General features: G+C 38.4%; 3 protein-coding genes across 4 annotated transcripts; 1 reads left to right on the forward strand and 2 right to left on the reverse strand.

Annotated features, from left to right (window-relative positions):
- Positions 1–873: 873 nt before the first annotated feature.
- SOX (sulfite oxidase) lies at positions 874–5,733 on the reverse strand. 2 transcript variants are annotated; one of them, XM_088249968.1, is made up of 12 exons: positions 5,302–5,733; positions 5,078–5,193; positions 4,884–4,985; positions 4,759–4,795; positions 4,582–4,663; positions 4,244–4,362; positions 3,994–4,089; positions 3,491–3,601; positions 3,288–3,389; positions 3,011–3,058; positions 2,380–2,595; positions 874–1,179 (listed from the first exon to the last, which is right to left on the reverse strand). In XM_088249968.1, the coding sequence occupies exons 1-12, from the start codon at positions 5,374–5,376 to the stop codon at positions 1,063–1,065; spliced, it is 1,221 nt and encodes a 406-aa protein (XP_088106094.1). In that variant the 5' UTR covers positions 5,377–5,733; the 3' UTR covers positions 874–1,062. The 2 variants fall into 2 exon arrangements, with proteins under 2 accessions (XP_088106094.1, XP_021822993.2); XM_021967301.2 differs by having other exon boundaries at positions 4,923–4,985; positions 5,302–5,722.
- A 189-nt stretch (positions 5,734–5,922) lies between these two features.
- On the reverse strand, positions 5,923–10,407 carry LOC110764352 (Peptidase family M48 family protein). Its single transcript, XM_021967303.2, has 9 exons — positions 10,059–10,407; positions 9,237–9,294; positions 9,065–9,132; positions 8,783–8,962; positions 8,333–8,429; positions 8,035–8,144; positions 7,803–7,936; positions 7,543–7,721; positions 5,923–7,145 (listed from the first exon to the last, which is right to left on the reverse strand). Exons 1-8 carry the CDS (start codon positions 10,275–10,277, stop codon positions 7,568–7,570), a joined length of 1,020 nt encoding a protein of 339 aa, XP_021822995.1. The 5' UTR covers positions 10,278–10,407; the 3' UTR covers positions 5,923–7,145; positions 7,543–7,567.
- Positions 10,408–10,637: 230 nt separating this feature from the next.
- Positions 10,638–13,645, forward strand: LOC110764462 (transcription/mRNA export factor). Its single transcript, XM_021967452.2, has 5 exons — positions 10,638–10,779; positions 10,992–11,079; positions 11,193–11,287; positions 12,267–12,343; positions 13,328–13,645. Coding segments are annotated over exons 1-5 (336 nt in total). The 5' UTR covers positions 10,638–10,777; the 3' UTR covers positions 13,402–13,645.
- Positions 13,646–14,045: the final 400 nt, after the last annotated feature.

Here is a 14,045-nt window from a genome sequence, read left to right on the forward strand (position 1 = left end):
AGCAAGCATCTTGTAATCAAGTGATTAAGACCAGTTATCCATACTTGAAATCTTCCTAGGTGTCGACATTTTGATTTTTAATTTTCATTATAGTCTGATGAATGGATTAATATAAGGAAAAAAAAACACACCCCACCGAAACCAAGTCATGGAATAACTCCCTCTTTATATTAAGAAACTTTTTTTCCACAGAGTGTAATTGTTTAATGGCTCATTTCACATCATGTACTGTGTACTGTTATGTTATGGCAGACACACACCGTGCCACAGAGAAGAAAGAAAAGACCAAAAGTGAGAATGCAGGACCGGCTTAGGTAAGCTTGAAACTTCAAAGTACTCTACGAAAGTGACGGAGGAAATGGCTGGTTCATCCAAAGTGGGCTGCATTTGGAAGCTCATGGAAAATTTGAAATGGAAAATTGATGGCTGATGGAGAAAGGAAACATTGGGAATGATTGGTGATGAGTAAACTGATAATAATTCCATTTGATTTTATCTGTCTTTAATAATTTAACATTCGTTCACACCCGAGTCAATTTTCTGGCTCTTGCTCTTCTCGTCTCTTTCCCACGAAGCATGTAACACATATAATTAATAAGACCTTAAATTGAGACTCTGTCAAAGCAAAACTTTGATTAATCAGATCATGTTGCAACAAAATAACTTAACGACTGCAACTAACCACCCAGAAATGAAAAACAAATCGTTTTCAGCTCCCACAATCATCCTAATTTACTAACACGTCCGGAGGATAAGATTAGCGTTGCTGGCTTACTCGGACCGGATTCGAGGATTGATTTCTGCCATGGGAATATCCATTTTTAAATTCAAGACGCATGGCCGAAACTTAGAGATGACCAGCACAAACTAAAATATTCAAGGCAAATAACACTCTGCATAATTAGAAAAAGCTTCAACAACCCTCTCAGGTCCAAACATCAAGAAGTGCATGCTAAAAGCATTTTTATTACTTGGCACATGGAAAGCATAAGGTCTGTCAATGTTGCACACAAGAAAGCAGCAGCCTCGGATGGATCAATTATTTCCTTTCTCGTGTTTGGTCTACAAATTCGAGTGACCAACTTGAACCTGCACGCGATGCCATGAAGTGTTCAGTATCCCTCTCAAGTTCCAAATGTCTTCCACTTTTTCAGGTTGGACATTTGCTGCTGAATCCACCTGCCCATCAATGAAACAGAGGAACATGAGAAAGTGCCTACTATCGGCAAGGATATGAACATAATTTGTTTCACTGGTTGGTTCTGTATAAAAAGAAATTGCAGATATGATAATAAGATTCAACATCAATGATCCATTGATACAGCTGCAGTAGGAGCACTAGTGCATTTAGAATACTCTTGGTGAACACTCTCGAGTCAACACATGTCAACAAAACAAAGCAAATGACAGGGACAAGAAGTTTTCAAGTTCAAACACGTGAATAGAACTGGAGTAAAAAAATCATACAAGTCTATCAAAAGCTTCTTATGTTCACACAGTAATTCTGCAACTCAGCCAAAAAGAAAGTAGTATTTTCGGAGACCAAATGCATAATCATAATGAAAAACTTTGAAACATGTGGATAATATTTGTTGTGTATAAAAAACTTTACATCCATATGCTTTTTTTATTTGTTAAGCATATAATAAAATGTCATGGAAGATAGTCAGATGTTGGTTATTTATAATTAAGAATAAATACGATTCTGTAAGCTAGAGACAAGCGCATAAGCTTACTCAAGAAGGGAAAAAGCTAATCAAGTAGACTAGTAAAAGACAGCAAACATCGGATCTGATGCATGATGCATGAAGCACTAGGGATAGGTGGGGAAACAAAACCCTTGAGCCATATATCATAATTAAATCACACAAGGGAATACTTTTAAACACTGCTTCCATGATTCTACTAATTATTTAAAAGAGAGTTCATTGAGCTCTGAAACCTGACTAGGTCATGGGTCATACCGATTATTTTATGACATCCCACCTACTGCCCACGCAAGTACAAAATTACAAATTCCTCCACCATAAAATATATGTTTTTAGTTTTTAGTTGGAAATAAGGACCACAAAGGGAATGGTCTCTGGGCTGACAGTCCAACCACTGATCAAACTGGCCAAACCCTTCGATTGGTAATGGTTCCCAGAAATGGGCTAGTTGATAGTCCAGGTGAACCATTAGTCTGGATGGAGCATAAAATGTTTGAGACCAAACTTTGCCAACCTTGTAAGCTCTTTATGTAATATCTGATATGGGCTATTTTATATGGTATGCATCCTAATGATTTTCAGGACTAGATATTAATGGTCAATATGAGCTTCCTAGTTCACAAAATCTAATCGTGGTAAATAATCTATTATCAGAACAAACTAAACATACTGCTTTCGCAACAATCTCAGTGCTCTGTTGGACATCAGCGGTGGCCTCGAAAAGCACCCATGCCCATTTCTCACTGCTTGTGTGCTCTGCAATGTATGGGATTCCCGTCCTCTGATATCTAGAAGCTTCTATCCAGGTTTTTCCACCATCAACAGACACATCTACTCTCTCGATGCCACGACCACCTCCTGATGCCGCATACCCTGTAATTTTTACCTGCACAATGTATGTTTTAAAAGGATTGTCCAATAAATCATTGAGGGACCAATCCCCACCATCTCAGTTACTGTGGCAGCATATCAATGGTCTAGAATCTGATCAAGAAATGAAGGGGAAGGAATCATATCTTAACAAAAAATTCACATCATTTGACAACAAAGGTTGGAAGGGGGGGGTGCAAAGCCATGAATGGTAGAAACGAACTACATAATCATTGGGGTCACTTCATGACGAAACAGAATAACATGAAAATCCCAGCCTATTCAATTGATTAAGGGGACTTTGACCATTGGCATGCATGGTGCAACAGAACTGGTTGGATTGGGGCTAACAATTGAGATATTTGTGCATGCCATAATCCCCAAGTAAAATAAACATATCCACTGAAATTGCCATATGATTATGAACTAACCTTCCCAGGCTTTACAGCAATCACATCCTCTAAAGAACAAATTGCACACTGTGAATCAGCAAACACATAAGTTAGTCAATTAAGAATATATAAAAACCTGCAAGACAAAACTGAGTACTGAACTTGTATTTGTAGGAATTTTGTTTCCTTTTCTAGGCTAAGGAAATGTTGCACCTGTGATAATCTAAAGAAGGGTTATGGTTACCACAATTTTATAGACGCAACATTTAGCACAAGAAGCACCAAGTATTCTAGCAGGAGTAGCAAATGTTCATACCTGGACTGGAAAATCCATTTGTGGCCTCCTGGTAGACCAATTAATGTTATCCCAGTTCACCGAAGGAGGAAACATTTTGTAGTCTTTTTGCATAAAGAAACCCTACACGATTGTGAAGGAAATTTGAATCACATAAAACTGTGAAAGGAGAAAACAAACAAAAGAATAACCGAAAAGAATCAGTTGAAGAATCCATTTCTAACCTGACATTCCTCAGTAATTACATTAATAGAGTCAAGCCATTTAACAGAACGGGCACCGATAACACCCGGGACAATCGCACGCAATGGATACCCATGATCCCGATTAAGAGTCTTTGACATGATCAAAGAATATGAACCCAACATTAATATATATGAATTTCATGTGCCAAAAACTGCCTATTAGGCTGAAAGAAACAATGTCAAAAACAAATGCCAGACACACATGCAACAGGTACATATACAAACTATAGAGAATATTTTGAACTACACGATCAGTTAACCACATTTAACATTAAACACAAACGCTGACAACTTATTTCGGAACTCAAAACTCACAATCTGCCAGGTCCGATTTTGAGGAAGAACGAAGATACCAGTTAAATCAAAACAATAATTTGAGACATTAGCAACAAACCAGAAGCATGTGACTACCAGCGTGGTTGAATGACACAATGACAGAACTTTAAGATAGACAAGCAAACCATCCACTCTGCTAAACTTACCTTTCCGTTCATCTCATAAGCAAGTAAAACATCTGCTTCTGGATTTGTGGCCTGAATTAGTGGAATTGATGCCTTGTAGGGGCCCCCATTTTCCTCCTAAATTTGTAGTCATTACTCTAACAATTAGAATGAGTATATAGTTTCTTTTTGCAAAGCGAATCTATGTAGTCTTTTGATCAAACAAAAAAAAAGCCACAAAACAACAGAAAAGGCTTCAGATGAAAAAGTAAGTAAATATCCAAGTTTTTACCTTACACTTATCAACGCTTACAAATTCAACATGTTTTCCACCTGATTTAGTGGCACCTGTCAACTTGGGTATTCCGACGAGTTCAAGAACATCAGCCAGTTTTGCACCACCCCATACAGCTGTAATGAATTCAAATAATTATAACAGTTACGTACTTATATTAGCTAGGACATCTCTGACACTATATTCATAGAAAAATAGATAACAAAGATACATATGCATATTAAATCTAGTTGGAAATCCATAAAGAACAATAGGTTGAACTCTAAAGTTTGTGCTAATTCATACATAAAGAGAGAGATTGAAGGCCGAAACTCATTCACAAAAGAGCAACGAACCATTTCCTATAGCAGAAACATCCCACCCAACTCCCTTGACGGTCCGGGTTTTGCTCATAGCCGTCCTTCTATTACCTGCACACTGTGTAGCCCACATATACCAACCAAATCCCATCACAGTCTAACAAAAGCATATATTGGTGAAAACCCAAATGCATAAGAAATAGCATAACGTACCTGTAGAGTGGCAGTGACATTATACTTGGGAAGCGCCCTGTTATTATTTTAATAACGCACAGTTTAAAAACTCAGTTTCATTATAATAAGCATACATACACATACACTGATAGATAGACATATACATATACACACAGATACACACGAAAGTGGCAAGAAGTGACCAGATATCTTTCATGAAGAGGTGTTTGGGATTTTCTATTGATCCGGAGATGTAAACTGAGTAACTGCTTGGGAAAAGAGGTTGCAGAATGAGTTAGAATCCCTGAAACTGAAAAGAGAAATGAAGAATTTGAAAGCTTTGGTTGATTATATGGACCTGTGGATGTCGTCCACTACTGGAATAGGACCGTGGTTCCTCTTGTAGAAGAAATCCACGGGAGTCACGTACGACGAAACCAAAGCTGAACGCGGTGGCTCCGCATTGAAAGGTTCCTGCAGTTGATTGATTGATTTTGAATATATCTTCATATAGAATCAAAGAAATGAAATTGAATAAAATTGAATTGGATTGCAGAAGAAGAAGAAGAAGAAAAGGCTGGCCTTGGCATTGATTTGGAGGCTGGGATGTCGAGGTGGCTCCCGCGAGTAATCTGAAGGCCCTCTCACGCCAGGCATTCTTCTTCAACCTTCCTTGATGATGAGTTTTTTTCCAAATTTACAGTGTGAGATAGAAGAAAGAGTTGTGATTTCTGGTTCTGATTCTGATTCTGATTCGGCAGAAATGGAGGAGCAAGCTAAGCTCCTTGGGGCTAACGAGTGGCAAATGGTCCTTTTCTGGGAATGATGGTCTTCGGGAATTGTGACGTTCTACAAGTGAGTGTACTTGTTTGTTTGGACTTTGGTGCTTGCCGCTTGCTGTGTCCTGTGTTGGGCCCCGGAGGTCCAAAACCTTTCTTTTCTTATTCTTCTTTTTTATTTTTTATTTTTGCTCAAAAACCATCGGCACGTTCTGTTTCCATACTAATCCAATGGGCGTAATTTTGTATTCGAGCTTGGACCTTTTTCTTCACATTAATTGGGTCAATTTGTAGAGGCAAACATAGGCATAAAAGAGGATCCAAATCTCATTTTCAAGCAACCAAAGAACTAGGACCCACCAATAATTTGCAGGTGGAGAATAAATGCCAAGTAGATCATGATAGAGAATCTAACACGAAAAAATCAGTTAATTGTCAAACAAAAAACGTTCATATTGTTCTTATGGGTATGATTTTGACATCAAACTGCATGTCGTGTGTAATACAAGTGGATGTCGTCGATTATTTACTTAAAATTATTATTTGTTATGTTATGGTCTGCCATATTAAACCCCTAGCTGCTTCCGAGACATTGGCTTTTGTTGAGTAGGTTTCTCACTTTCGCACAGAATAGGAGTCCGCTGTGTTCCCATTGTGGTGATTTTGCCATCTGAAGCTGAACCTGAATGCGGAGAATGAGAAGCAGGCATTGCTTGATGATCTGAAGTTGAGCCTGAGTGCAGAGGATGCGAAGCAGGCATTGCGTGATGATCTGAAGCTGAGCTCGAATGTGGACGATTGGAAGCAGGCATTGCTTGATGATCAAATAATGGGGCTGAAGGTAGAGGATTGGAAGCAGGCATTGCTTGATGATCAGATGCTGAGCTTGAATGTGGAGGATGGGGAACAGGCAATCCTGGACCAGCTGAAACACGATGAAAAGGAATGAGCGCGTTCAAAAGGAGAAGGAAAACTAAAGTTGAGCAAAATGCTGGAAGGTGGGAAATGGTGGAGGCCATGTTTGCTCCGAAGAAATTAAGGATTTGTGTGTGTTAACTGAATGTGGACACAGTATTTATAGGGCAGTAGCCAACTTCATGCAAATCATGCCTCCGGGATTTCGGCTCTAAGAATTACAACCAAACACGAAACTTTTTGTAACTCTCACTCTTTTCTTGTTTTCAGCTTTCTTGTGCTTTAATTCCAAATTTTCAGTACAAAAATTGCTGCAAGCACTTCTCATACCAGTCAAAATTAGACTACTACTTCGGGATATGCATGCAGCACAGCGTGCCTGCTGATCATTTTGTGTGTGTGTGGAGGCATGCCAAATAACTCTGCAAAATATAAATTTGTAATGCAATATATACAGTGTAATTACCAAATTAAGTTTCTGTTGTACATGGAGAAAAAGCGTGAATCAATATTTATAAACAAACTGATTCTCTACGTATCACCATGACTTTAAAAACCTATACGTTTTTTATATTTGCACAAGATTGACAAGCCAAAGTACTCAACTTACGAGTTACGACCCGTGCATCCTCAATCTGCAGAATTTAGTTACAGCAAGGCTTTTACAGCAGAAAAAACTCTTAGCATATCCTCTTTGTCTCTGTAGCTCTTTGCCGTGAGACGCAGGGCTGCCTAAATGAAACGTAAAATGAGCATCTTCATATATCATAACAAACAATAAGGAAAGCGTGAATAAAACAACCAAAAATGAAGTCTAGTCAAAGCATAATATGCATAAGATGCATGGTTAATATTGTACCTAGCAACCTATGTTTTTTTTCTTCTCTCTTTTTGGTGGAAGGAGCAACTATTCTACCCATTCATGATAGCAGAACAAGGATAGAATTGATACATGAAATAGCTATGTTCCATAAGACCATGGATAAAGAGCAATGATTTTTCTTCTGTGTAAAATAAGCACAGGTTTCCTGAGGAAAAATTATACGTAATAAAAAGAGTACAATTCTGTGAGACTACATCTTCGAAAAGCAAGTACACTTGTAAATGAAACATAGAAAAGAGGTGACACCTTTTCACAGTGCTTTGGTTTTTGACTATCTTCCTGGTGTTCTTAAAACTTTCTTTGCACCAGTGATCTGTGTTGCACGTTTCAGAAGAGTTGTGTAGTCTTGACTTCTTGACCATTCATCAATTTCACGAGCACGTAGAACGGGCAGAGGATGTGAAAGTTGTCTCGTTTGAGCATTTCTGGATAGCCATGAGTTAAAACAGGCAACCCTAGGATGTGCATAACCAAACAAAGGGTGCTATACGTATGCTGCCACGTACCTTATATACCACCCTACTGGGCTTGAAGAAGCTTTGTCATAGGAGCGAGCTTGTTCCAAAAATGCATCCACATTTAGTTGATCAGCCAGAGAAGGGCAGCCCCCAGCTAATTTCATTAGAACAGAGATGACCACCTCTTGTGGGCACATAAAAGTAGATCTCAGAAAATCTATATAACCAATATGAAACAGCAAGTTTATTGGAAAACAAGTAGCTACATGAGGTTGTATACCTTTGGGTCTTGTGCAACAAGAAGGGCTGCACGATCACAAGTTAGCTCTGCTGCTCGAAGCCAACGAAATAACTGTTCTTCTAAACTCTGAGCAATCATCCCACCAAGCCCTATGAATAACACAAGTATTCAAAACAATACCTATGCATCTCTTCAGGAAGACTCTTGCGGGATGCAAATTATTATGGATCAACTATGACTATGACAATAAAGGCAAATGGCGCTCAATTAACACAATCAAATACAACCAAAGTAACCAAATTACCTTAACTAAGAATAAAAGAATCAGGCACCTTACCAGGTATGGTATAAGCTCCAAGGGTAAGAATATTTGCAAATGTAAGCCATACACCATGGTCGCATTTGAGATGACCCAACTCATGAGCCAAAACAGCCTAATTTCAAGTTAAACAGCGGATATTAAAACCTGCATCATTTGAAGACAGTACTCCTACAAGATCTAACAAGTGTGGGTTACATACATACATTAAGTGTGTGTATTGAGTGTTTACGCGTGTACAGATAGACAGATAGAACGTGGTAATGTTCCAATCTTACTACAGACCCTAGATAATGCATGTATTTAAAGCACACACCCATGTCCAATTATTATATATGTATGCTGTATGCGGGGAAAAACCCAGAGAGAAACAGTTATGAAACTAATTTATGAATGAAGTTGAACATCAAAGCCAACTTCCAAAAGAAAAAACATCAGCAGAAAACCTTGACTGAGAGAATTGATCACCTGTAACTCTTCTCGAGTCAAAAGCTCCACAAGGCTAGTATGAACAACAACAAATGGCTTTTTACCACTTATTGCTAAAGTATATGCATTTGGTACAGGACTTTGACGAACATATAGATCAGGAGCATCAATATTGAGGATTTCCGCGGCCTCAACCATCAATTGATGTAGACCAGAAAGCTGATAAAACAAAAATAATACAAAATTATTGCATAAGCTTTTCTTTTTTGCTTTTCCCAAAGACAAGTTTTCCACTGGCAAGAGATGATAAACTGAACTAACCTGATCTTTAGAAACAAGAAGGGATGTTCCAATATTCTCAAGAAGCATGACTTGCTCTGCAACGGATCCTGCAACAGCCATAAAAACAAATTCAGAAAGAAAAAAAACCCAAGTCTTTAGCAAACACAATTTGACACAAGTTTAATTGTACACCAAATTAGAGGCCTATTACCTAGAAGAATCTTTCCAAGCTCATTCAATCCTGGAATCGCCCTCAAAATCAGCGTGTTCTGCGTAATACGGAAATAAAATTCCAACCATGTAGAAAGCATTACGTGCATAGAAGAAACATTAGGTAACTGCCAAATAGCAATGTTCGAAAAATCGCTAGGCTGTGGGAGGGCCGCAGGCAGGGTCCTAGCGCCTAGAGGAGTAATCGGGGCCTAGGTGTTTCTTTTTTTCTATTTGAATTATTTTATAAATTATAAATTTATACCAAAATCATGCAAAATAAAAGGATATATAAATTATAAAGTACCATAATTGATTTTTTTTTTTAAACATGGGAAAAAAAAGTTAAGCATAAAGCATATAATAGTACTACAAAGAAAAATACTTGAAATGAAAGGCTAAGCCTCTCAGTCTGCATATCCCTCCAAGACTCTCTCGGTATCGGACTCAAACTCAATATCTCGTCACTCTCAGAGGAGAGAGAGGCAGCGTGGTTTTCTTTAAAGTCAGGAAAAGAAAAATTATAAATATAAAAAAAGGACGCCGCCTAGGCGGCCGCCTAGCGCCTAGGCCGATTTTTCGAACACGGGCAAATAGCTAATCCTAATACAAATTAATTAGCAACGGCAAGAATTATGCATCGTTAACATTTCTACTTTCTGTAGAGGAAAACTGAGAGTGAGTCAATAAGGACTTGAATCAACTGACTTAGGCTGTTAAGCTGTGGCTTTTGTTTTCACAGTATTTTCTTATTTTTCTCGAGAAACAAACGCCACTGACCATACAAAATATTATTCTTCACAGAGTAAACAACTAATCACACCTGTTTATCGAGAGGGTGCCGAAAGTCATCGGCATCGAGGTTGCGAAAGACAACCGAGGAAGCTCTGCAGACGACAGCTCTATCTCTCCGATACTTCTTGACGGAGCCGAATTCAACAGTAGGTGAACCAAACCTCAAATGATCAGAAGCTATGGAGCTAAAACTGATAGAATTAGGGTTCTGCGTCAGGCACAGAGAAGAGAGGGACACGGAAGCCATGGAAGCGCACAGACAGAGCCTCTGAACTGAGAGTAACAGTAGAGGCGTATAATATTAAAGCCTAAACTCCATTTTCTGCTTCTTAGGTCTAATTTGACCGAACATGCGTCCTCCAGCCCTGAAGCGTTTGTACGTTTGTGTCCACAGCCGTTCTTATGGTGACCGTTTGGCGCCATTTCGCTTTCAGTTGACCGGAGTTGGTATTTTTTTGTAGCGGGTAGGGGCAAAGAGGACAATAACTCATAAGGCCCAAAAAGATCAAATATATCGGCCCAAACCAAGCCATCTGGTTGGACCGTACAGTCTTAAAAAAAAAGAGTGGGCTGAAGCGGCCCAATTTAACCTACTCCGTTTCACCACCGGAGACGACGTCGTTTAATTACAGTGTTTTACCAGTTTCATGTTCATCAATCGATCTTCGTCATCAATCTACTTTCCTCTTCAAGTCGCAGAGTGTTCGAACAAAGTCGTAGATTTCTGGGTCCGTGATAGATACAGCCATGTTAGTTCCCTAACCTAAGCTAGCTAGGGTTTTGTTTACATTGATAAACCCATGTTAATTCCCTAACCTAACCTAAGCTAACTAATTTAATGAATATTATGTTAAGGTTTACAACAGTCAGCTATGTTCTTTTGATGTTTTCTTTTGCATAGTGTGTTAAAAGACTGGAATTTTAATAGAATTTCCTCCATCTTTTGTTCTTAAAAAAAAAGGAGGAAATCGGTGAATCGTCCGCCGACGCCGGATGTTATGGAGAATCAAGGAAAAGAGCCCACTCTTCAAGAGCTTATCAACATCGAGGTTTGTTTTTTCCATCTTCTTTTTTTCTTTTTTACTGAAAGTCTCAGATTATTCCTTTCTCCTTTGTTTGCTGAGTTAGCTTAGCGTTTTCCGGTTGGTGGTTGAATTTTCAGTTGATTGAGAGCGGTGAAAAAGAGAGATTAATGGAGCTTCTGAGGGAAAGGCTAATAGAATGTGGGTGGAAGGATGAAATGAAAGCTCTTTGCAGGTATTATACTACTTTTTTTTCTTTTCTTTTTTTCTGTTTTGAGGTCACCAATATTGCCCAGTTACTTTCTTTACACCTAAACTCCTTGACCCACATCTGCTTCTAAACCACGACCAATGAGAATGATATGGCATTGTTATGATTGGAGAGGTTTATGGTGCAAAATGACTTTTGTCCGATATCAATTACAATTCTGTGATCAATTCATAACGAGTGTATGGAAATTCAGTAAAAATAAATTTCGTTATTTAGTAATTCCGAGGGGGAGTTATATTTTATGATGTTTGTGGGGACCCTCGAAATGAATGAGGAACCTGAAGATGCAGAACAATTGGAAGTCTCTTTGCACACCCTCACTGGATTTATGATGCCACAAAACTATGGCCCTTGTTATTAAAAATCAAATAAATCCAGTTACAGTGGTGATCAATTTGGCAAGCACTCATAACTTTACGTAGACTCTTTTGCCATACACTTGAGGAAGATTGTTTTGAGCTCATGGTGGCTAATGAAACTAAGCTCACTTGCACAAGACGGTTCTGAGGGTTGCTGGTTATTCTACAAAACTACTAATTCAGGCTGATTTCGATGTTCTTCCTCTGGGAGATTGCGGTATGGTTTTAGGGGCTCGATGGTTTCGTAACCTGGGATCTTGTCTTTGGGATTTCAGCAGCTTCATGATGGAATCCTCTATCAATGGGCAACGCTGCATAGTATATGGGAAAATGAAGGAACCAAATGGCTAACTAAGCTATTGGTGTATGATTATATAGTTGTATTAAAAAACTAAGTGTTCTAGTTATGATGTTTGCGAATAGAATTGGATGCTAAGATAGCCTCAGCCATGAGTTATAAAATTGAATAGTGCAAAGTTGTTTCTATATGTTGAACATAAGGTTTATATGCACTCAACCAAGTGTTTACCATCAAGGTTGCTAATTGGACATCTTTCAACCCATGTGTATCTTTTTTATGTTAGGGCGTTTATAAAGAAAAAAGGGAGGAACAATGTTACTGTGGATGACCTTGTACATGTAATCACCCCAAAGGGCAGAGGTAAATCTTTCTTTTTTCTTCCCTTCTGATTGTCTACATGATTGCATGTTTTTCTTGGAATTTTATGATTACTTTGCTCTAAATATCACCTTCTTGGAAAACTTGACATGAAGGATGGTTTGGGAGGAGAGTTGGGCATCGCCGTAAAATGCGCTGGTAGTGTCCACAAGGGAGCAGGAAGTGTCTAGATGATAATTTTAATGAAGTCAGGCGGGTGGTTGGTGTTGGTTAGAGTGGTAGTCTCATACTATGTGGTATGGGTAGGTTAGGAAGCTGCATGCATGCAATTGTGGGTTATGTCAGAGCCAAGGGGTGGTGGTTTTCTGGACCTTGGTGATGGTGGTTGTATGTGCTGATGGTGTGGCTGTTTTCTTTTCGTATTGATCATTAGGGACAGAAAACCCCCTCTAGTGTAGTCTGAAAACTCGCAAAATTAGTTTAAATGATGTTTCATCTCTCCATGTTCATTATTATTTGACCTTTAAGGTAGCACTGAAATCAATCTAATAGGGTGGATTCTTGGCTTCGCTAATACTAGAAATATCTAGAGTACTAACTTTAATCTCCACTGGTTTTACATTATATGTACAGAATACATTTGTAGACCATGGCTTTCTGTTTGTTTTTATTCTTGCAACTTTGATGGATCTCATTCTAATGCTATCCTGTGTAAGTGAGACTCGGCTTCACTTGGACAAATGGGATAAGGTGTCATCCCATTTGTCCCAATGAAACTGACCAACTTGATGATACGAGCAGTCAAGGGAAGGAACTCTTAGAATGAAAAGAGATTCAGTTACCTGGATTTGATTTGACATAATCTCACCCACGTTCATGTAATGCAGTTGTTGATCCCCTGTTTGCCAATAAATCCTCACTTCTCCCTACCTATAAATGAATGAATCTTACTGTTTGAATTTGTTATTCCCTTTTGCATTGTATTGCTCTAACAATTGTAAATTTGTCAACTCTTTTCCCCCACAGCCTCCATTCCCGATTCCATAAAAGCGGAGCTTCTGCAAAGAATTCGCACATTTCTCGTATCAGCAGCTCTTTGATGCGCCATGCTAACTGTGACAATAGTAGGAATATGATGATGAAGCCTTTGCTGAATGAAACTCATTTGAAAACTAGTTCAGCATTGCAAAGTGCCAACATCTATTCAGTTGCTTGGAGGGTGGGGGCAACTGTTATTTCTGGGAATTAAAGCTGCACGCATGAGAATTGTATCATTGTTTATGGAAAGCAACTTAACTCACATTTTTCCCATGTAATAATATTTATATATATTACAATTGTTCTTGTGGTTTGTCTTTTTTTTTTTTTTTTCTAAAGTGATCACTTCATAAGAAATTTATAGTGTCGTGTATTTTTATTTTGCTCTCTTTTTGGGATTTTAGGTTGAACTGCGGTATGTCACACAGCTCATGCATGTTGAAAGAACATCGAGCATTCTTCTTCTTCCCTTTTTGTCTGTTCAATAAAACTAAGAAAAACCAGCACACGAACATCTCCGTGGGCGGTTGCATATAAAAATAAATTTGTTTTTGGTTTCTTGCATATAAAGACTCACGCGTACTTTATATATTTTAAAGATTTCTCTCATGGGATGGGAGAGAGGGGTTTGGGAAATTAAAAATAAGTTTCCTCTTGTGCTACCCTGCTTTAAAATAAAATAATAATTTATTCTCAATTAATACCG

Source organism: Prunus avium, chromosome 3 (assembly GCF_965620075.1).
Source record: "Prunus avium chromosome 3, drPruAviu1.hap1.1, whole genome shotgun sequence".
Classification (NCBI taxonomy): Eukaryota; Viridiplantae; Streptophyta; class Magnoliopsida; order Rosales; family Rosaceae; genus Prunus; species Prunus avium.